The sequence below is a fragment of the Physeter macrocephalus genome, chromosome 17 (assembly GCF_002837175.3).
Source record: "Physeter macrocephalus isolate SW-GA chromosome 17, ASM283717v5, whole genome shotgun sequence".
Lineage (NCBI taxonomy): Eukaryota > Metazoa > Chordata > Mammalia > Artiodactyla > Physeteridae > Physeter > Physeter macrocephalus.
In genome coordinates, this window is record NC_041230.1 from 35,509,238 (window position 1) to 35,531,787 (window position 22,550).

General features: G+C 42.5%; 1 protein-coding gene across 2 annotated transcripts in view; it reads right to left on the bottom strand.

The window, feature by feature from the left end:
* CDH11 (cadherin 11) overlaps window positions 1-22,550 on the bottom strand; it is a 154,523-nt gene that overhangs the window by 40,919 nt on the left and 91,054 nt on the right. For both annotated transcript variants that reach the window (XM_024124810.3, XM_024124813.3), the window contains exons 3-4: window positions 7,293-7,690; window positions 2,445-2,739 (exon numbers count right to left, since the gene is read on the bottom strand). In XM_024124810.3, coding sequence (XP_023980578.1) covers window positions 2,445-2,739; window positions 7,293-7,520 — 523 coding nt within the window. In that variant the 5' untranslated portion in view covers window positions 7,521-7,690. The remainder of the gene's footprint in view (window positions 1-2,444; window positions 2,740-7,292; window positions 7,691-22,550) is intronic.

The following is a 22,550-nucleotide window of genomic DNA, read 5'->3' on the forward strand; positions in this document are numbered from 1 at the left end:
TTGAATTCCTCTGTGCCAGGCATTGTTTGGGGCATGTTCCATGTATTCTGCCCCTCTGCTGGGTGTTTTTACATTCACTGTGCTTGTGAGGTACTTAGTATGACAAGTAGGAAGTTTTGCAACCTATTTTTCAGAGTGGGTTATTGCCAGAGTCAGGAGTCTAACCCCTACCCAGCAAACAACCAAACCCAAGTTCTTTCGAAGGCAGTTTTCAGCAGAGGGGCCAGGTTCTATGTGAAAGGCAAGGGAGCCCATTTACACAGCCACTGACAACCCTTTAATTTACAAGGCTGTCAGTGATTTTCACATGGCATAAAAATAAATCTCACTTTTTTTTTTCTGTAATTCATTATTTCATACAAACAACTTTTTTCTGAGCTCTTCCCACATAACTAGGCACTATTCTAAGTAGTGGAGATTTATAAGGGAGTTAATAAGCTCTATTCTCTACCTCATGGTAGAGCTAGGGAAAGTATTATTTTTTATGCTTAATTTGCTTCAAGGAATCCACTAAGTTCATTACAACTCTTTGTATTTTACATCTATGTTGTTTAACTCTCATTAGAGTTTACATTATCCTCATTGTATAGATGACAAAACAAAAACTGAGAAAGATGTAAGATGTTGTCTGGGTTGACCTGGCTGGTCAGAGGTACGGCCATGATTCCAACCCAGTACTGTCTGGCAGCAGACTCTACTCTCATAGGCCACGATGCAAAGTCTGATGTTACTCCTTAAGCACCAAGCTGCCCCAAGAGGTGGAATCAATGAAAATTCCCCTAGAGCATCATGTTTGATGGCTGGCCTTTGTCCCCTGGCTCAGCTGCTGACACTGCTGTCCCCTATGTACTGATTTATTTGATGTCTGCTATTTCTCATTAAAGTCCCCGGGTGAATACTGAGAAACTAAAGAATTGGGCAGGGCAAAGGGAAGAGAAGAAGGCAGAAAAGGCTCAGCTGGGTTTTCATAAAGTATGAGAAGGGTTTGACTTTAGCTGGAGGAGAAGAAGGGGACAACTTTTTTTAGCATCGAAAGTTCTATATGCAGAATGGAAGGAGCTTAGAGTTGTAGCGCCACTTCTGTATCTAACACTCTTGAGCAAACTGATTCCCAATCTTGATGCTTAGTTTTCTCATCTGTAAAATGGCCCTGATGATCCTTATGTTCATGGGAACTTTATTATTTTTTTAAAATTTATTTATTTATTTTTGGTTGCATTGGGTCTTCGTTGCTGTGCGCGGGCTTTCTCTAGTTGCGGCGAGCGGGGGCTACTCTTCATTGTGGTGTGCAGGCTTCTCATTGCGGTGGCTTCTCTTGTTGTGGAGCACGGGCTCTAGGCACATGGGCTTCAGTAACTGTGGCACGCGGGCTCAGTAGTTGTGGCTCGTGGGCTCTAGAGCACAGGCTCAGTAGTTGTGGCGCACGGGCTTAGTTGCTCCGCGGCATGTGGGATCTTCCCTGACCAGGGCTCGAACCTGTGTCCCCTGCATTGGCAGGTGGATTCTCAACCACTGCGCCACCAGGGAAGTCCTCATGGGAACTTTAAATCTCTGATTCGCATAAGCATGCTCACTCCCTGATTAGTACAGCTCTGATCACTGTCTGAAAAGCAAATCCTTCTTAACATGAGGCATGCTTCTCAAAAGACCACAACTACATGCATTCTATAAAGCCAAACAAAGGTTATTGCCAGGAGAAGGTAGCTAGTTGAATAAATCTTTCACAGAATTGTCCTCTAACAATGTGATTTGTCTTTATGCATGATAAAAGACATAGCTCCTTCTGAATTATTCTAACAGATGATGACATAGTGTCATGGTTAGGTATATATTCTGGATTGACTTAATAGCTCAGATGACCTTGAATAAATTCATTAACCTGTTTCTAGCTTGGGTTTCCCATCTGCAAAATATGTCAAATAGGACCTACCTCATTGCAAAGATGAGTCACTGCAAAGATTAAATGCAATACTGCATGTAAATCATTAATGAGCATGGTGCCTACGTGGTACAAATATTGCTATTACTTATTGAACACCAACATGCACTAGTGACCAGATGTATATTATTTCTAATCCTGCATGACTAGAAACTTTTATCCCCATTTTACAGAGGAGAAGCTCAGGCTAAGAGAACAGATGGAACTGATTCCCAGTCACGAGGTTAATAAGCACCAGGGCCAGGATGGCATGGATTTGATTAAGTTTTTCCTACTCTTCCACACCTCCTCATATTTTGTAAGCTTAGAGTTTAAAACCTCAGGGCAATTTAAAATATTTGAAACTTCAGCTACCTATATGAAATTTTTTTGTTTGTTATTCTGCCATAGAAGATACAGCATAAATTCTACTTCCTGGTTTGGGAGAATAGGCACCAGCCTGCCCACCCACAGAGACACCAGGCCTGCAGGTGGCGTGGGTCTGCCCTCCCCTGCCCTTACGTACCCACGTTGGACCTCTCGGGCACGTTGGCGTGATACGTCTCGTGTAAGAACTCGGGAGGGTTGTCATTAATGTCCTGGACCTTGACGATGAATTCTGATGGCGGCTCCAGGGGCCGGTTGGTGTCCCTGTCCACCGCCTGAGCCATCAGCGTGTACTGGGCTCTCTCCTCTCGGTCCAATGTCTTGGTAGCATGAATGTTCCCTGATTTGTCATCAATCACAAAAATGGTTCCGGCTCCTTCACCTGAGAGAATGTATTTAATGTTCCCATCACCAGAGTCAATATCGGAATGAAGCTAGGAGAAGAGAAATCGAGATTTGTAATTCCATGACGGATGCACTGGGGAGGTAGAGACACACTCACATGCTGTTGAGACAATACACTGTTTACACACACACACACACACACACACACACACACTGAGAGGGAGATGTTCTCACCCCATTTTACAAATGAAGAAATGTAATCTTAGAGAAGATAATTGTCTTGGCCAAGGTCACACAGCTGGGGAGCAGTGAAGCCAGGGTCCAAACATTTTTTTTTTTAATTTTTATTTTTTTTTGCTGTACGCGGGCCTCTCACTGCCGTGGCCTCTCCCGTTGCGGAGCACAGGCTCTGGACGCGTAGGCCCAGCAGCCATGGCCCACGGGCCCAGCCGCTCCACGGCATGTGGGATCTTCCCGGACCGGGGCGCGAACCCGTGTCCCCTGAATCGGCAGGCGGACCCTCAACCACTGCCACCAGGGGAGCCCGGTCCAAACATTTTTAAATTTTAAGATTCATGTTCTCCCTCCCCCTCTCCCCTTACATATGCACACATACAAAATATATATAATATACATTAGTTCAGTTATTTTGAAAGAAATATGCACATACTATAGAAAATAAAAAAAATACACATTTGTGCAATAAGTAAATCTTATAAGTTCTGATTCCCATGCCTTCTTTTTCCCTGCTCAGAGACAGTTCTTATGACCAGTTTATGGTGAATCCTCTAAGACATATTCTATGCATATGCAAGAATATCTACACAGATACACGTGCTTTGGTTTATTTTTACACAATAAAGTGCATAGTGCACTTACCACTCTTCACCTCTGCTTTCCTACCACAATAAATTCAGAGGACCCTTCCACACTGGTACATATAAATCGACCTCATCAATTGTATGGATGTTATTATAATTTCAGTCCTCTTCCAAAGGACACTAAGATTCCAAAGGACACCAGGCTTTTGTTACCTCAAACAATCCATTGATCAGACTTTCTGGAAGACCTGCTGTGTGGCACAGGAAGTAGGAGGAGCTGAGGATGGAACCTGCCTGAACAAGCCCCCATTCCCATCGTAAGCGTGGGGTGAGTGGGGTGGGTTGATATATAAGCAGCTCTTAGACTATACAAAGACTGTATATCCTTGGGATTTTCCCCTCTGTTGACAAAGCCCAGAGAAATGATGGAACTTGCCCCAATCCACAGTTGGCAGGGCCAGGAAGTCATCCAGGTCTCCTAACTACCCACCTGTGCCTTCTGCCTTGACTCTGCTCTGTGTTTTGTAACATGGAACTCCCCCCTCAAAGACCACATCCAATTTTCCTGTAGCAATAAACTCTTTATTGTACCTTGTTGCCCAACCTCAGCTTCTGCAGCTATCATCTTGATGAGTTCCTCTGCCCTCATTTTACCCTTTGTGGGAAAAGATAAGCATCACTCTCACCATTCTCATAGGCTTCAAGGGTAGCCAAGTGGATAAAAAGCCCTTGGTTCTACCTACTACGTAAGAAAACCTAGTATAAACTAAAAAGCTTTTTTCAAATGACATTGAAATGATAATAATGCTTACAACTTATAATTATTATCTTATTATTTATTATTATAATTCCGTTTTAATATTATTAATGCGATTTTAATTATTATTATTATGAAACCAAGACCTAGAAAGCTTGTCCAGAATCACAAAGCAGGATTGAACACATTGCTTTTAAAAATTTTTTGTACTGTTTCAATTTCCCCCAAAATATCTAACCGATTAACAGTGCCTCTGTGAAACACCAAATATTTCAGCTCAGGGGGATACCTGTCGGTACAAATTACATGTTGATTTTAGTCTATAGTGCTTCTCAGGAAAAGGAAAAAAGCATACTTTCCTTCAGAACTTGTTATTCGTAACAAGCTATGTGCTGTCATGAAATTATGACTACACGTTTCTTATGAATAAGGCAGTTTGCGAGTAATATACAAAGCAATTTGAATATATGAAGCTACAAAGAATGACCCAAATTGCCCCAGTCTTCATACAAGTTTCCACAGTGAGGGCAGGAGCCCTGCCCCCATTCCTCTGGCTCCCCACCTAACCCCCAATAATAGTTTATGTTCATTTGTTTTCCCTGCCTCAGACCTGGCAAAAGTCAGGGGCTCAGCCATGTGAATGCGCAACAAGGAAATCAATACAACACTTACTTTAATGGAAGTGTTTAGACAAGGCATGTTTCTAGGGAACCTTCATATATTACATATGAATTCGGCAAGACTCTTGGGAATCAAACAAATTTCATGATCAACCAAATAACTGAAAAAAATTTAAATATACTGCTCATTATTTTTATCTTGTTTTCAGAGTTCAAAGTTGGATATAAATTCCTTTTTTTCCCTCTCCAACAAAGATGATCCATACAACCAACAATGATATTTATTAGTTTCAACACAGAAAGCAGTTTGGCAAACCATTCAGTGCTATCAAGGGATCAGTTGCTGAGGTGGACACAGCCAATTCCTAACTCCCAAGACTGATGGCATCCCCTCTGCAGAGCGCAGCATGATGCAGACTCTGCTTCCTGCAGGAAATCTAAAAGTCCATGGTTTGCCAAATTCCACTTTTTGAGAGCATCTTAAATCACTTAACCTTGAATGGCATCAAATCAAAGTTTTTAGGGAACAAGTCATCTAGTCTAATCTTCCTATTCATGGGGAACTACAGATCAGCATTGTCTCAAAAGGAAGTTCCATAGGATCCAACCACTTTATTTCTTTTTACTCCCATCCAATCCGACATCAGGCTCATTTTCGTGTGTCTAGATTTTCCATCCTCTTCCATCTGCTGCCTTTTAGGAGGCATGACACCTGCTTGCTCCACAGAGATGCTGAAATGGCCCTCTAGGTCCTGTCTCTTCTGCACTCCCCACCCTAATACACACCCTGCTCCCCACTGAGAAAGTCCCCGTGGTAGATGTTCTATTTTCTCAGAACAGTTCATGCACAGCTCTCCACATTGTTCAAGCCACACAGCTCCCGCTGTGGCTCAAATCTCTTCTTCCTCCCTGGGCATACAGCCCATCTCCTTGATGGAAGGAATTCTATGTGCCAGTTATTTCCCTGTGCTCCATTTCTCAAGGATACATCTACTTTGGGTGTAATCTTTCCATTTTGGATATAAATGATGAAATTGCTCTAGTATATCTCTTCAAAAAGGCACTTCTCCAACCCTTAACAATATTATTGAGATGCTAATATGAACCTCCTCCAAAGATGTCAATTCCATAAATATGGAATGCTATTCTCAAGCAGCAACTAAGATAACTTCATTGGAATCTATGAGGCTCAAAAATGAGCACCCCACAAATCTGCTCTTGTCCCTTTCCCCCTTCACAGGATAATTTTTACTCATCCTTCAGGTCACGAGTTATTACCATTGTCTCCATGAAACTTCCCTTCATCCCTCCCAAACTCTACCATGTAAATTGAATTGCTAGTGAATTTCTTCATTATTCTACTCCTGTTGTAGTTTTTTAATTGCTTAGGTAAGTGTCTCTTTTCCACTAGTCCCTGAACTCTTTGAGACCAAGGACTATTTTACCCTAGTTTACCATTTGCCTCACTCTCTACCTTCCCATAGCAGGCTTTATGTTCTTATGTGTGTGAACACCTATCTCCTCGCAGTTACTGTCACTGTTCTCTAAAAGATGGCTCTATGTTTTACCATAATTGATATAGCAGACAGTCAGTTTTTCAAACATATTTTGTTTGTTTTTGTTTTTTAATTTTAGCTGTGCTGTGAGGCTTGCAGGATCTCGGTTCCCCGACCAGGGATTGAACCCGGGCCTCCTCAGTGCAAGTGCCGAATCCTAACCACTAGACCACCAGGGATCTCCCTCAAACATATTTTGAACTCTCTACCCTTGCACTTTTTGGAGGGGGTACACAGAGAATGCAGGATTTCTCAGTAGTACTAAGACTCTCAAGCCTTCTGAAATGGGTTTTGCCATCCCTAAGCCAAAGTGGATAAAATTCCACCCATTCTTATGACACATCCATTCCTCTTGTCAAATATTCACAGAGGCGTCCCCAAAGCTGGACTTTGGTACAGGACCTGGGGATACAAAAATGACACTGTTCCTGATGGAAAGTAGCTTAGGGTCCAGTGAGGGAGATAGATGAATACATAGACATGTGTACTACAGAAAGGAAAGCTGTGATGAAAAGACTCCAGAGCATCATAAGAACACAAACGATGGCATCCAAGTTGGGGTTTGGATGTGGTAGGAGAAATGCCCCCAGTTGGAGAATGGTTAAGTAGATAATCATCATTTCCATTCAGTAGACTACTGTGTAACCATTAAAAAACAGAGTTTTGAGGGCATAACATCAAGTGGAAAACTGAAGTGTTCTTAACATGGGTAAGTCTATGAACTACAAAAAAAAAAAAAAGGCTAGAAGGATGTATGAACAATGATTTTGTGGGTTTTACTGATGGCCAGACCATTATTATTTTCCCTCCTATATTTTTGTTTTGACCATACCCTAGTACAGGGATGGTGGAGAGTGAGAAATAAATGTGGAGTGACAGCAGCCTTACCCTGCCCACGAGCACAGGGTCAGGCCCGGTGTACTCCTCTATCACGAAGAACTGGTTCCAGACCCAGCCTCTCTTGGAGCGCTGCAGCACCTGGCCCTCCTTGCCCTTCTCGTGGTGCCCGTGGAACGACGGTCGCAGGTGGCTCCTACGCTCCGTGGCGAAGGCCTGGCTATGGCACAGCACGCCCAGGCACACCAGGGCGGCTTGTAAACAGTAGTTCTCCTTCATTTTTGGTTACGTGGTAGGCACAGGAGAATGCGGCTGTCACCCCTTCCAGCGACTGTGCTGCGGCCTGGCCAATGGTGGCCTCCCACGCGTCACGCCGAGCTCTCTCGGACTGGAATGTTTCTCCTTGCTGAGCACATCACGTCAGGGCTGCCCACTTCCCCGGTCGGCCTCTGCAGGCAGAAAGAAAGGTCAGACTAGTCGCAGGCTCCATCCCCACTTCATTTCAATTCCATTCTGTAAACACGGACCCACTTTGGACCCTGTTAGGGCTTTGCTCTGGGTACTGAGGATGCAGAAGCCAGTGAGAAATAGTCCCTGCTCTCTGGCCGTTTACCACGCGGTGGGTAAGATAAACACATACACGAAGAAACCCCTCAAGGTCTATATGAGGATAAAACTTGTGCGCTGTGGAATCCAGCTGCCCAGGTCTGAGTGTCGGTTTTACCATTTACTAGCTCTGGGTTTGGGTAAGCCGACACTGAGCTCAGCTTGCTCATTTATGAAATGGGCTCGCGAATCGAACTCACTGCAAGATCTACACAGGGATACACGAGTAATACCCCTAAGTCTCTTAGCACAGGGCCTGCTGTACAGTAAACGCTTCATATTTCTCTGTTATTATTATGATCATAACTGTGCTTGGGTATGTTTTTGTAATAGGGAAACTTAAGGGCATTATGGGCGGCCAGGAGAGGAACACATAATTGATGGGGGTTGAGGATGGAGATGGCAGAGAGTGGGGACTGTTAAGGAGGACTTCCTGGAGGATGGAATGGATGGGCACAACCATCAGATGAGTTACTGTGATAAGAAGGGGATGGATGGGATGTCCAGGTAGGAGGAACAGCGAGCCCCAGAGCCCAGAGCTGGTCACAAGCACAGCACGTCCCAAGACTGTTCGGCTTACTGGATGGTATAAGAAAGGAGGAAGCCAGCAATGAATCCTTCTAGATATGGGAGGTCGGGGCAGACCCTAAGATGGTCACTGATGGCCACTAAAACATTTGTCAGTGAAATAACGGGTCAAATTCTCATTGTTGGATCAATATAGTGTCAATTCAGTAAGCCAGATTTGCTCTTGTCCGGTCCAGTGTCCACCCAAGAATCTGACGATCCTACCTTCACCTGACAGTCTTTCCAAGGATACTTTATAAGCTCTCTCCAACAAGGAAAAGCAAAATAAAACAGCATCCCCACCAGCTGGTCCAAAGGTCTTGTTCCTGGCACCCAGCCATGACTCAGCTACTCATCGATAGTAAAGATGAGCTGCTAACGCCTTTCCCTGCCTCTTGTGGTTTCTCACCTTACAGTCACTCCAGTCCTCTCTCCAGCACTCTGGTTCTTGTCTCTGGTCCTTAACTCCTGCCCCAGGTTTCTGGGCTTCTTCACGGGACTTTGTTTTTCTGGTGCTGGAAACTTAATTCTCCCCTAAGGAACTTCCAAAGCTCATTCTCCTATCTTAGGATCCTACACCTTCTTCTGGACAGTCATCCTCTCCCCTTGGAGCACCTCTCAGAAACAAGTCGGACCCCTAGTTCCCCGAACCAGACTGTCCTCACTACCACCCCCATCCCCAACGGGAGGGACTCTCAGAAAGTTGCTGGGCATGGATGATGACACTTCATTTCAACACCAGTGGGTCTAAATGAAATTGGTGAGATTTTTTTTTTTAATTGAGAGGTATAGTTGATTTATAATGTTGTGTTAGTTTCAGGTGTATGGCAAAGTGATTCAGTTATATGTGTGTGTGTGTATATATAGGTTTATATATACATATATATATATTCTTTTTCAGATTCTTTTCCCTTATAGGCTATTACAAAATATTGATTATCATTCCCTGTGCTATACAGTAGGTCCTTGCTGGTTATCTATTTTATATATAGTAGTGTGTATATGTTAATCCCGAACTCCTAATTTATCTCCCCCACCCCATTTCCCCTTTGCTAACTCTAAGTTTGTTTTCTGTGTCTGTGGGTCTATTTCTGCTTTATAAATAAGTTCATTTGTATCATGTTTTTGTAGATTCCACATATAAGCAATATCATATGATGTTTTTCTTTCTCTGTCTGGCTTACTTCACTTAGTATGATCATCTCTAGGTCCATCCATGCTGCTGCATATTGCTGCAAACGGCATTATTTTATTCTTTTTTATGGCTGAGTAGTATTCCATTATATATATATGAGCTGCTAATGCCTTTCCCTGCCTCTTGTGGTTTCTCACCTGCAGTCACTCCAGTCCTCTCTCTAGCACTTTGGTTCTTATATATATATATATCTCACATCTTCTTTATTTATTCCTCTGTTGATGGACATTTAGGTTGCTTCCATGTCTTGGCTATTGTAAATAGTGCTGCAGTGAACATTGGGGTGCATGTATCTTTTTGAATTATGGTTTTCTTGGGATATATGCCCAGGAGTGGGATTGCAGGATCATATGGTAACTCTATTTTTAGTTTTTTAAGGAACTTACATACTGTTCTCCATAGTAGCTGTGCCAGTGAAATTGGTGAGATTCTTGAGTGTTGTAGGAATAAAAACCATCACCTAATTCTTTGCTACATGATTTGGATGAAGTGGTTAGATGGCGGGGAGGGGAATAGGAAAGAGAGAGAATGCATCTTGGCAGAGTTTGGAGGTCAGGTAAACGTGAATTGGAACACCACTTCTGTATATTTCAATCAGGGTGGCCTTCGACATGTCAGTCAGGCACTCTTAGCGCCCTCAGTCTCATCTGAACAATAGGGATGACAAGAATCGGTACACACATGCAGGGCTGAAGACAGAGAGGGAACTGGGCACGCACTGGATCTCTTCCTCTCTTTCTAGAGCACCACAGTCCAAGCACGCAGCCCTCACTCAGCAGAAGGAAGTGCTCTTGCCTTGCAGGTGGAGATGCCCAGGAGACAGGGGTGAGGTGCTTTCTCTAAGAGAGGAATTGAGGAATAAGAGTTCCATGGAGGTACAGCCATCTGGCCTTAGAGGTCTCAAAATTAAGGGAACTGGTGGCATTCTAATGTGCTGCTGCAGAACCCCTTTTCTTCTGAGGCTCTTTGATTTCATCAGCCCAAGACTTTCTGCTCCTTTGTAATATGGCAAATGTTATCTGGGGAGGCCACAGATGTGCATTCATTTCAGGTGACCATCACTGTCCTCAAGACGATTTTATGATGTTTTATGCAAGTCTCTTTTCAGGGAATAGGGAGTTTAGTGTTTGTTGTAGACGGACTCTGGGATATGTAAAAGGCTGTGTGGAAGAGAGAGAAAGATTCAAAAGGCAGTGTCATCACTTAACAGCTTCACCCTGAGACTCAGGCATTTCAATACTACATCAAATGCTGTTTCTTACAAGGCAAACTAACTGCATAGAAAGAGCATAGGGAGGGACCAGAAGGAGTTTGATCCTACACTGAGGCAATGTGAAGCCATAGGAAGATGCCTGCATTTAAGTCAAAAAGCCAAAGATATGATTAAGAATCTGCCACTTAGCTGGTAGTGGGACCTCCCTCAGCTCCGAGAGTGGAGGCTCTGCCTCATTCCCTGTGGAGTGAAGCCACTGGAAGACATTTTCTACAAGTGGTTTCCAGGTTCATGTTCTTGTTTGGAGTTGGGGTGAGATATCTTGGGAGCTCTTCTGATTCATACACCATCTCCTTACTATACTGGTTTCCTCTTAATGGTTTGGATGATATCTTATTTACAATTAGATGGCCAATGCCTGAGCTCAAAGCAGGACACCAATAAAAGGTGAATGTATGATTTGAACCCCATACTTCAAGTTCAAACTTGATATTGCCACCATAGAATCTCAAGAAGAAGAAATAGAAAAGAAAAAGCATATGGTGCAACAAGATCTCTGCCCATTTTACACCAGGCCAATTAGTAAGTGTTCATTCACACGGTGATAAATTATTCTTGCATATAAACTGTGAAGTGTATTTGAAAGAAAGGGTTTAATTAAAGTTGATATTTCTGCACCTCTTTCTTCTGGCTGCCATTCTGCTGTAAAGCACAATTATTTCTGACACTAAACGTGTTGAAACTAGATGACAACTTTCTTTTTCCTTTACAGAAGAAAAATTCTAGCTTGATACTAATGAATTTAAGAGTTTCCACATGACCAATAAACAATAAATTTCACCCTTTGTTAAAAAGGTGAAATTATCTATTTTCTTCTGTTGGAAAGAATAGCAAAATCAACTTGCTGGGGCTTCCCTGGTGGCGCAGTGGTTGAGAGCCCGCCTGCCGATGCAGGGGACACGGGTTCGTGCCCCGGTCTGGGAGGATCCCACATGCCGCGGAGCGGCTGGGCCCTTGAGCCATGGCCGCTGAGCCCGCGCGTCTGGAGCCTGTGCTCCGCAGCGGGAGAGGCCACAGCAGTGAGAGGCCCGCATACCGCAAAAAAAAAAAAAAAAATCAACTTGCTTTTAAAAGTAATTCCTTGAAACCATTATTTATAAGTGCTTATATGGCTGTATGTACTATATAAAGTTATTTTAATTGTTAATCTCAGGTTATGTTAAGATGAATTTTAAGACATTATTTTTTAATTCAATTTCAGAATGAAAATTTACTTATTAGCAAAAGCTTTTTCTAGCTATTGCTCTAAAAACTTTACAAATAGTAACTCATCCATTAATTTCTATAACAAACTTATGAATAGGTACTGTGAATATTCTTATTTTAAAGGATGGAAACTGAGGCCCGAATAGATTAAGCAACTTGTGCAAAGTTATGCTTCAGATAAATTGTAGTGCTGAATCTGAGCCCATGACGTTTGGCTCTAGAGTCTGTGTCCTTAACCAGTGAGCAATACCAGCTATCACCACTTGTTGGTTTCTGAGATTCATAAGGAGACGATATGGACACTGTGATAAAAACAGTAACCTAGATGCCACGTTCAGTAAACCAGTATGAGAACCTAGTATATACTCATAATATGACTATGATGAAAATGTTAACAGCAGTAAACATTTGTCCAGTGTTATTGTCTGTCTAACATTCTTCTAAGTGCTTTCTTTCAGTGAGTTGAGTCATAAATTTTCACAATAACTCTGTGCAATAGTATTATTGTTATCCCCATTTTACAGATAAGTAGTCTGAGGCATAGCAAGATTAAGTAACTTGCTCGTAGTTACAGAGCCAGCAAGTGGAGGAGCTGAGATATGAACACTGGATGCTTGGTTCCAAGACCTGCATTGTTATCCCCTATAATCCCATGTGATATTGCCTCTCTAAGAGAAGGCTGAAGATCAAATATGGACACATATCATAAGACATATCATAATAGTCTAATGATGAAAATAATTTAAGTTTTGGTGGCTCTCTGGTGGGGGGTAATACTGTAACTAAAATATTAAACCAAACTAGAAAGAGGAAGATAAAGCATTTTATAGCAATGATCAAAGTGAAGAGGAACAGGAAGTGATTATATCAGTTCATCAACAACACAGTACCACCAGGTCCTTGAACAGCACTAGTACACAAAAGTAAGTCTTTGCGTTTTATTTTTAAACACCCTGTTTCAGAATTTCTATATATATAGGATAAAAAAGATGTGTTCAGAAAGATTATTATTATTATTATTTGGAAATGCTTCTAAAATCTAGAGATCTGGTTGATGTATGCAGTGGTACAGAGTCTGCAGGAATCACTCATGAAAATGAACAGGAGACCGCCCTCCTAAGAAGACCTTCACGTTGGTCACAACTAAGGAAATATATCAGTGTTCTAATTGGTTTTAATAAAGATCCCCAAGGCAGTTCTTGAACAATCCTTCCATTTAAGCACTTGCTAGCAGTATGCCAGAATGTCTAAGCATTGAGGTTCCACTAAAACATATAGGAGGACTTCATTTTATGATGGGAGCATATTGCTTGCAAGGAAAAATAAATGTTGTTGAAAGTCACAGGAGTAATAATATGACAGGAAAATGGATTTGCAAAACCACCGGCTCTAAGTGGAAGGCTCGCCCCTCTATCCTGAGAGCAGATAGCCCGTCATAAGCTACTGCGCCTTGAGCATAAAACTCACTGTGCTTGCTTTTGTCTCCGTTAAAGAAAATGACATACGGGTGTTTAAGTATATTTGGACTCCTGCTGGAAATTGTTATCGGGTAGAGAAAAAAAGACGAAAACGCTTAGCAAAAATCCAGCGGCTTTGGTTTTTTAGCTTTCTCCTCCCCCACAGAGCTGGAAGGATCAGACAGGCTGACCTGTTCTTTTCATTTCCAGGGAGTTAATTTACAGTTAAAGACAGGTTATCATTCCATGAAGAATATTACCGAGCCCACCAGAACTCAAAACCTTATTCTGCAAGTGCAGTGTCCGCTTGTCAGGAGCTCAGGGGCTCTGGTCCCCACTGCAACAAACACAGCTTTGTAACCAATCGGATTCCATTATGCAAATTAATTCAAGCATACTTTATTCCCCGCTCAGATCTCATCACTCAGCACTGAGCTGGTCTCTAGTTTCAAATCAAATCACAGGAATTATGCCATGTCTGTGGAAATCACAGAGAATGGAGAGAGGAAGTATTACAAGAACTACTGAATCACATTTCTTTCCCCGATTTCTACGCTTGGAGCAAAGCATAAGCTTGCGGTAACAGTCGCTTCTGCTCAGGTGCAGAATACACAGCAGAGACTGCCAAGCAGGCATTGTATATGTTACTCCACTCTCTGATACCAAATTCAAATGTTAAAGTAGGTAGCAAAGAGGGCTCCTTATCAATGACCATGACGTGCTTTAAGGGCAAGTGGAATATTTAAAACTGTTCCATGTAAGTTTCATTCTCTGCTTCTAGAGAAATAGAGAACCACAGGAGTGTCAGCTTTGGAAGTGAAAAGATCAGTCCCTGCCTGGTGTTGGGAAGGCCTGGGTGCAAATCCTAGTTCCATCACTTATGGACTATATAAAATTAGGCAATGATAGTTGAAATCATCCTTGACGAGGTGCTTGATTTTTCTAGTACTGGGCAATATACTCAGGGCTTGATATACACCATTTAACTGTATTTTCACAACTGTTTGTAAATATCACCCACAATATTATCTACAAGGAAACTGAGGTTGTGAGTGATTAAGTAAATCGTTCAAGGATACACTCTGAAACACTGGCAAGGCTGCAATTCAAATTCAAATTTATGTGACTGCAAAACCCATGCTTTGGCTTTACCTGGCTCCCAAACACTAAGAGTCGATGTTCCTGATCTTCAACACAAGGACATGGGTTAGACCATCTCCAAGGATGGTCTAAACTCCACATTGTATTTGACATTGAAAAAAATCTTTGTTAGATGTGAATTTCATTTAAGTATGTACAATCAGCCTTTATATTCTTAGGCTTTTGTGGCCACAGTGTATTCTAGAAATCCATCTTAAGTCCCCAGACCCCAAACATATAGAATCATTCACTGATTATTTATTTATCTTTTCAAGTAATTAAATCATCTTCAAATGATAAGAGGACTAAACACAATCCGTGATATGAAGAACTTATTATTTTTGCTCTACTCAATCCTTAAGATAGTCTTTTTCTCACTGTAATATTTTAAAATGTTAATCATTAAGTTGAATAAAATATATCAACACATACAGTTAATAACACTGTCATCAGTATCATCTCGGGCTATGAATATACACCCTATATAAATGTGTGGAAAGAGAGAGATCTTATTTTCCATTTTTCTTCTGCATGAGTGAAAGTACCTGAGGGAAGGTTAGGGCAAAAATGGTAGTGATAAACAGATGCTCAACATAATGTAACATCATTTGTGGTATCAAAGGCCTGTATGTAAATCTCTCTTTGTCTCAGAGCAGTGAATATCTATAAAGCTTTCTTTGTTTCCTGGTTCCTTCATTCAGCAGTAACTTTTCACAGTGCCAGACCTGGGTTGGACCCTGGAGGCTGCAATGCCTCTCTGATCTGTAGACTCTACTCAAACAATGGTGAGACAGTTGTCTAAGCAGATAAATGATCGTATGATGTGATAAGTGCAAACAGGACTGGGTAAAAGAACACAGTGACCACAGTGTGACCACTGTGACCACATCTCTGCAGATGAATTTGTAACATATCACTCCTGCCTTCTGGTACTTGCCTACTCCAGCCTCCCACATCTGGAGTTTCCACTCTCACCCAGAGCCATGGATGATTGAACCACATATAGTCCAGTGATAACCAAACCATAAACCAACCCCTGATTTTATCAAACTGTGTAACCTCCTTCAAAATGATAACCTCGGTGAATCAGATCCACTGGGGAACTTTAATGAAAGAAAACAGGACCATTTGCCAGTTAGTAAGGGAGCTGCAACGGAAGGTTATGAGGCACCTGGGGGATGCAGTAGCCACAAAGTGACATCTTATGGCCAGTGTTTCAGTGAAATCAAGGTATGAGCAAGTCAGTTAGAAACCAAACAGAAACAAACATGGCCTCTGTCCCTGAGCCACGTAAATGGCAGAGCACATGGCCCTGTTATCTGAAGATCTTGGCAATCAAGAACTTCCCTCCAGCTGTTGTCTCCACGGGGCCCAGCCCTACTGATACTCTGTTTCTGAATTTCTATGAGGTTGTTTGCACCGCCCTCCCTATACATCGGATGACAATAAGCCCCTTGTACATGAGCTAACTTGAGTGCTTTCTTTTATCATCAAACGGCAAACCTAGTAAACTATCAATACAATAATCAAGAGGAAAAGTTAGGTGGTTCTTCCCCTGGTCAAGGGTGAAGTACTATAGCTGTGGAGATCCTTTGTTCAGATGTAGAAAATGCCTATTTCTTCTCTAAATTTCCAAGGAATACTGGGCAATAGGGAGAGGTGTAGAACAAAAGTTCTACACTTGGGTTGTAGCAAAGGTTCTGCCACTAAACAGTTGAGTAACCTTAGAAAAGACACTCTTCCTTTGGGACTAAGATTCTCCTTCTATAAAATAGAAGACTGGCAATAGCCTGTTAAGGAGCTGTCTACAGGAGCCTGTGAGTCTGTGCTGGGCTGAGACACAGCGACTTTCCCTGGATGGAGAGAGATGAAAATTCATTTAGAAGGTCTGGATCCTGCTGCACTGGCAGGGCTGCTCCATGCGCAACTCCAGGAGTCCCACTCACATCAGATGTAATGTGAATGGTGCCCTGTGGGACTAGGCAATGCAAGACCTACTAATGTGACAGGTATTAAAACCCAGCATTAGGAATCAGGACTTTACCCGATGGACAGTGAGACTCCATTAAGTTCTCTGGTCGGGAGATTGATGGAGCCTGAGCTGCCAGGGGTATGCAGGATAAACCAACATGAGAAATGGCAGTTCTGACAAAATTGTTGAGAGCATGGGCTCAGGAGTCAGATGGGGTTAGAGGATTACAGCTCAAGAGTTACTACTCACTACGTGTGTGACTCAACCTCTGTAGGTCTCTACACCGCAACACTGAAAATGTGAAGAACACCAGGACCGGTCTTAACCGGGGAGCTCTAAAATGAAACAAGATGGTGCATGAAGAGAACTCCGTGTAGCACTTGACATGGGCGGGCACACAGCAGCCCATATAAAGACTATAAATTAGGAGTTTTGTTCCTTCAACAAGAATACATAAATATGTACTATAAGCCCTGGATGCATGAATATGGCATATAATACACATACAACATGCAATACGTTGCAAGCCTCACAAAGGTCTCCAGGAGGCTGTCCATTAAGGAGATACAGACAAACCGATATTTTTAATAGGGATTGCTAAATGCAAGGATAGTAATATATGAGTCCAGGGAGACTCCTGGAATCATTGCAATAGTTCAGGTGAGAGATAGTATGGTTCTGAACTAGAAAAATAAGCCTCGTATGGAGGAAAGAAGGCCTTTCTAGAAATCATGCGATGTGAAGGGCCTTGGGAACTGGACAGATTGAGGATAGAGGATGAGACTGCAGTCTGGGGAGAGTGAGAAGACAGTGGTGCTGCTCCTGGCCTCAAAAGAAGAAGACAGTGGTTTGGGGATAAAGAGCATGAGTTTGGTTTTAAACATATTAAGCTTGTAAAGCCAATGGATTGATGTTCAGGTGGAAAGCTCAGAGTAAGTCCAGTTCCCAACTTCTTCCAGTAGTAGGTATTGTCAATGTCAGCATTTCTGTTTCAAGTTCGGACATCTTGTTGCATTAATCAATCTTAGAATCTCAGAACTGGGAGAAATCCTAGCTTAGATTTTCCACTATTCGTTCTTCTTCAACAGGCAGACGGGAAAACTGAGATACAGAAATGATAAGTAACTTGCAAAATAAAAGACAGCATGAACAAAACCTAAAGACCTCACTGTATAGAGTGAAAATATAGGGGGAGGAACAAGTATCGACAGTGAAAGATAATTTTTATCACATCTACCCTGCCCTTTCCCCTCAAAACCTGGATTAAAAGCAGTCCTCCTTTTCAAACAATTTCTATGGAAACGGCCAGTCCAGGTTCAAGAAAGGAACAGACATTCAGAAATAAGGACCTGGGAGCTCTTTAAAGATGATCAGTGGAGAACTGGAAGAGGAAAAGCAATCTACATATTCTGGCTAGAATGTGACATCCTGCAGAGAACCACTTTCCACAAAGTCTGTTTTTTAAGGCATAAACAATAAGAGGAGGAGTTATCCCAGGGTGGCCTTAATAACTGACAAGAGCTTGATGTGGTTTTTTGAAATAATTACTAAGGTGAGGAGAGAGAGTGCCTCCACTCACCACCTCCCAGAGCCTTTAGAATTCTGAGAAGGCCAGCCTGTGACCTCAATCCACTGCGGTCCCCGTGCATCCGTCCAGCTTAATCAGCCGCTGAACAGGAGTGAGGAATGGAGAGTCAAGCTGCTTCCAACTCTCAGAAGCTTGATTTTTACCCGAGTGTGGGTGGGCTGTTCTGGAGGTCTCTTTCTAATGGACCTCCCCAAACTATGCTATCATGCTAAGAGTAGACTAAACTCTGCCATATTTTAAATGGCTTGTTTTGGTATCTTTACATACCCCACAGAGAGTCCCCGCCCCTCCTTGTTTTCAGAAACCAGACACCAACAATAGCTTCATAATGATCGCATTGTGGTTTCAAATAATCCAATCTTTGAAGCCCAGTTCTTTCTTTTTAAATGCATTAACGTCATTTATCAAAAGTAAGGGGTTTTTTTGAAAAAAGTTAAGCATAAAAGAAAAGTAATGGGATACAGCAAACTAGTCAAGTGCCTTGTACGTGTGCAGAGCATTTTCTGAAGCATATGCCAAACACTCTCAGACAGGCAGGACTTTCAAAGACAACGCTAAGTGTCTTTTGTGGGTCTCGGATGATATGGTTCACTTAATTAGATTTTCTATAATCCCAGGTTAATCCTATTGTGAATTACAGACGTGAGTTCACTTGCTTGGCAAAAACATCTACTGCTACAAATGCATTTCTGGAAAAAATACATAACTTACTTATAATTCATTACCAGAGTCATTATCACAAAGAGACCTACTTCATCCTCTCCCTCTGCCAGGAAGAAGGACCATTTCCATTGGTTTGATCACACTGTCCTTTTAAGCAATTTAATAAGGGCACTTTTAACCCTTCCTTTTCCCTAAGATTTGGGAACATAGCTAATTTCTCACTGAATTCCTTGCCCCTGACTAGAGTGATGTACATGCCGACATGGCCTCTGCCCCTCATAGGGCTTAAATTTTAGACTATTGTGTCTCAAGAACTTTTCTGCATATTAGAATTAACCAGGGGGGAGCGAGGTTATTTGAAAAATCCCATTGCCAAGGCCTTACTCTAAACCACTTGAAAGCAAAGAAACCAGGATTCAGTATTTTTGATGTTCCCCGGGTGGTTGCGGTGTACATTCAAGCTGAGAACCACTGATCTAGAGCTATACCCGCCAATATGGTAGCAACCTAGACACATGTAGCTTTTAAAATTTAAATTCATCTAAATTAAATGAAATTTAAAATGTACTTCCTGCACATGCTAGTCCCATTTCAAGTGCTCAATGGTGATTTCAATCATCGAAAAACAACTTCTGTTATTAGTCAGCGTTGGTCTTGGGCACTAAAACATCCTCATCTTAAGCAGAAATGTCTGTTCAGGGAATGAAGGTAGACAAAGAACACTGTTCTAGGCATTCAAAACCTGCCATGAACTCATTGCTTACGGCCAATCATCTAGACCTCAGTTTTCCTATCTGTGAAATAAAGGGCTGGGTAACACAGTGACTCTCCACATGACATTAGCAGAATGCCTGGAAAAATCAAGGGATAGGACTACAACGGGTGGGGGATGGCTGAACCCACGGGCCCCATACTCCATGGCAAACAGGACACACAGCTAGACTGGGCAAAATGCTTCCTTGAAAAGCAGTTCGGCTGCATCAGAAAAAATAAAGGAAAAAAGAAACCGCTTCTGAGATCTTGATACCTAACAGGCTTGCTGTCTCAATCCAGCAACAGTTAGTAAGTTCCTGCTTCAGTGCCTATAATCTCCTGGTTTAGGGAGGAGGTCCGGGCTCAGGAAACCGTGGGACCACTGACAACCGACAGCTCACTTCACCTCTGTGAATCTGTTTTCTCTTGTGAAAAGAAGGGCAAATGATGCATGACCTCCCTGGCTCCCAAGTTAAGTTGAGGGTCGAGTAAGATAATGGTTTGGGAAGCTCTTTGTAAAAGCATAATGTGGGCTACACAGGTGAGGGCACGCATGATGAAATGCTGACAGCAGTGGCAACTTCCATTTCTTTGAGTAATTTTTAAAGTTTTGGCTTTTAACCTTTAGTGGTGTGGATTGTAGATAAATGTAAATGACCTGTTATTGTTACAGAAAGGAGATGTGATTTCACTCCTTTTCTCTGATAAGGTTATAAAATCTGCCAGATGCTGCAAATGTACACGGGCATCCTTTTTGTTTGCCCCAGGACCAGAGGGGATTCTGTAGTGGTGACTTGTGAAGACACTGACCTCCTTGCCTAGGGGATGGTGTGTGTGTTGGGGAGAGGGGGATGGCTGATTCCAACAAGGACCCAGACTCGATAGGGATAAAGGCCAGAAGTTTCTCTGCAGAGACTAAGGGTCTTTCAGTTATCCTTGATATGGGATGAGAATGGAGCAATCATGAGGAGTATGGACAAAGCTGCCAAGTACTTGTCACATGAGAGGGTGGGCTCTCCTGACCGGATAAGTTAGGGGAGGCCATCTTGGCGAATCACTCATTCTCCATTCAGCCTCCTTTTGAAACAGCCCAGTCCATGGGGAAGAGGGGGGTGGCATAACTGTTAGTGAGTTATCATCTACAAACTAGGTTCTGTTTTTTTGAGCACCTGCTGTGTGGTAGGCACCTTGCTAGGTGCTAGGTGCTTTATATAGATTCTTTATAGCCTCTCTCCCTCCAGCATCTTTGAGAGTTTTGCATTATTGCCTCCTTTGTCCAGATAAGGAAACAACGGCCAGAGGAACTTCACTTTCAGAGCATTCGGTTTAGTTGGCACCTGAAATGAAATTTGAAGCCATATATGGCTTCTGAATCTCTTATCTTTCCACCTTTGATGATGAACTTCTCCGTAATTGTCCTCTGAAGGTCTTAATTTTTCCTTCTGGGGATGCTCAGAGCTCAGCAGGATCTTCTTCCCCATCACAACCACTTAATAAATATTTGTAGGATTTCTGTAATTGTTAAGTGCTACAAACTTAGGTGAAACATATTCTTTGCTCTCAAGGAACTCAGGTTACTAGCATTTTTTGAGAGTGCGTATTTCCTCCAAGAGTCTTGCAATTAATTCTCCACTTCGAACAAAACCAGTCCCTTAACATTTCCTTAGAGGAATTGCCCCAACCCTTCCCTAGGTGTTCTCCAGCCTGCCCCACTCTTCCAAACAGTCCTTGAAGGAATGAATCATGATTTCCAAACCTCTCTCTCACAATATTTTCCACTTTAGAACAAAGTTTTCTGCTATATCCTTCACTGCCTCAGCCTCAAAGAAAGAGCTAATGAGTAATAATATGCAAGTGGTGCAGGGAACTATAGGAAGGCAGCCAGGCAATAAATGTCTTCCAACAATAGGAACCAGCCCAACGTGAGACAGCTCTGTGAGATCTCATGAGCTAATCGTCATTGAAAAGATTAGGTATGTAGCTCATGGAAGGAAGGATTATGCCTTGATGGGGGCAAGTCCCACACATCATCGGTTCATCTGAGGACATCCAAGGTGAGGCCCAGAAGTATTCTCTGACAGGAAGACCACTGGTTGCTTCAATACCCACACTGCAAAGGAGATTCAATCCTGTTTTTAACAGCAAGTGGAGAGGAGGTGACAATAACCTTTTTTTTTAAAACAAAATTATGTAAACAAACAAAAAATATAAAACTTTAATCAGTGTATAGAGCACCAAGGTGACAAAGTACAATGGGATATTTCCCAGGTATGCCATGATGTCTCCCCAGGAGAAGCATGTGCAGCAAGGGATGGGTTCTGCCCTTGCTCTCAAGAATCTTACATCCTTTAATCAAGTAACTCTTTCCAAAAAGATTTTATCAGAAGGGCAGACTTTTGCAATCCATGGTACTGCTGGTAAAGTAGAATGGGCTCTCTAGCATCACCCACTAAGGGGAAGTCCCTTGGACCAGAGTTGCCCCAGTCACACAAGGGGCAGATGAAGACTGAACAACAAAGCAGTTATTGTATAAGTCAAGTCATGAACTTTATCATCAAGGACTTACTTAGCCTTCCTGGCAAGACATCCATGACAGAGATGCCCACTCTTGCATCTCAAGGATGGCTGCCCTCAGGGACATAGAAACATGACTTGGTCTCCTCATTCAGTCTCTTCCTGCTTCTGAATCCAACCTCTTCACTGAGTATCCCAGGCTGGGACCTTCTGCATCCCCACGGTCTAAATTCCCATCCTCCATCTCTTCTATGCATAGACAGTTTAAGATCTAAACTCCAGCAAACTAGTAAATCCCACCCAGAACTCACAAGGTCGGGGCGGGTTGGGGACGGGAGATTCAGAATTTGAAAGCTAGTTGATTTGACAAATATA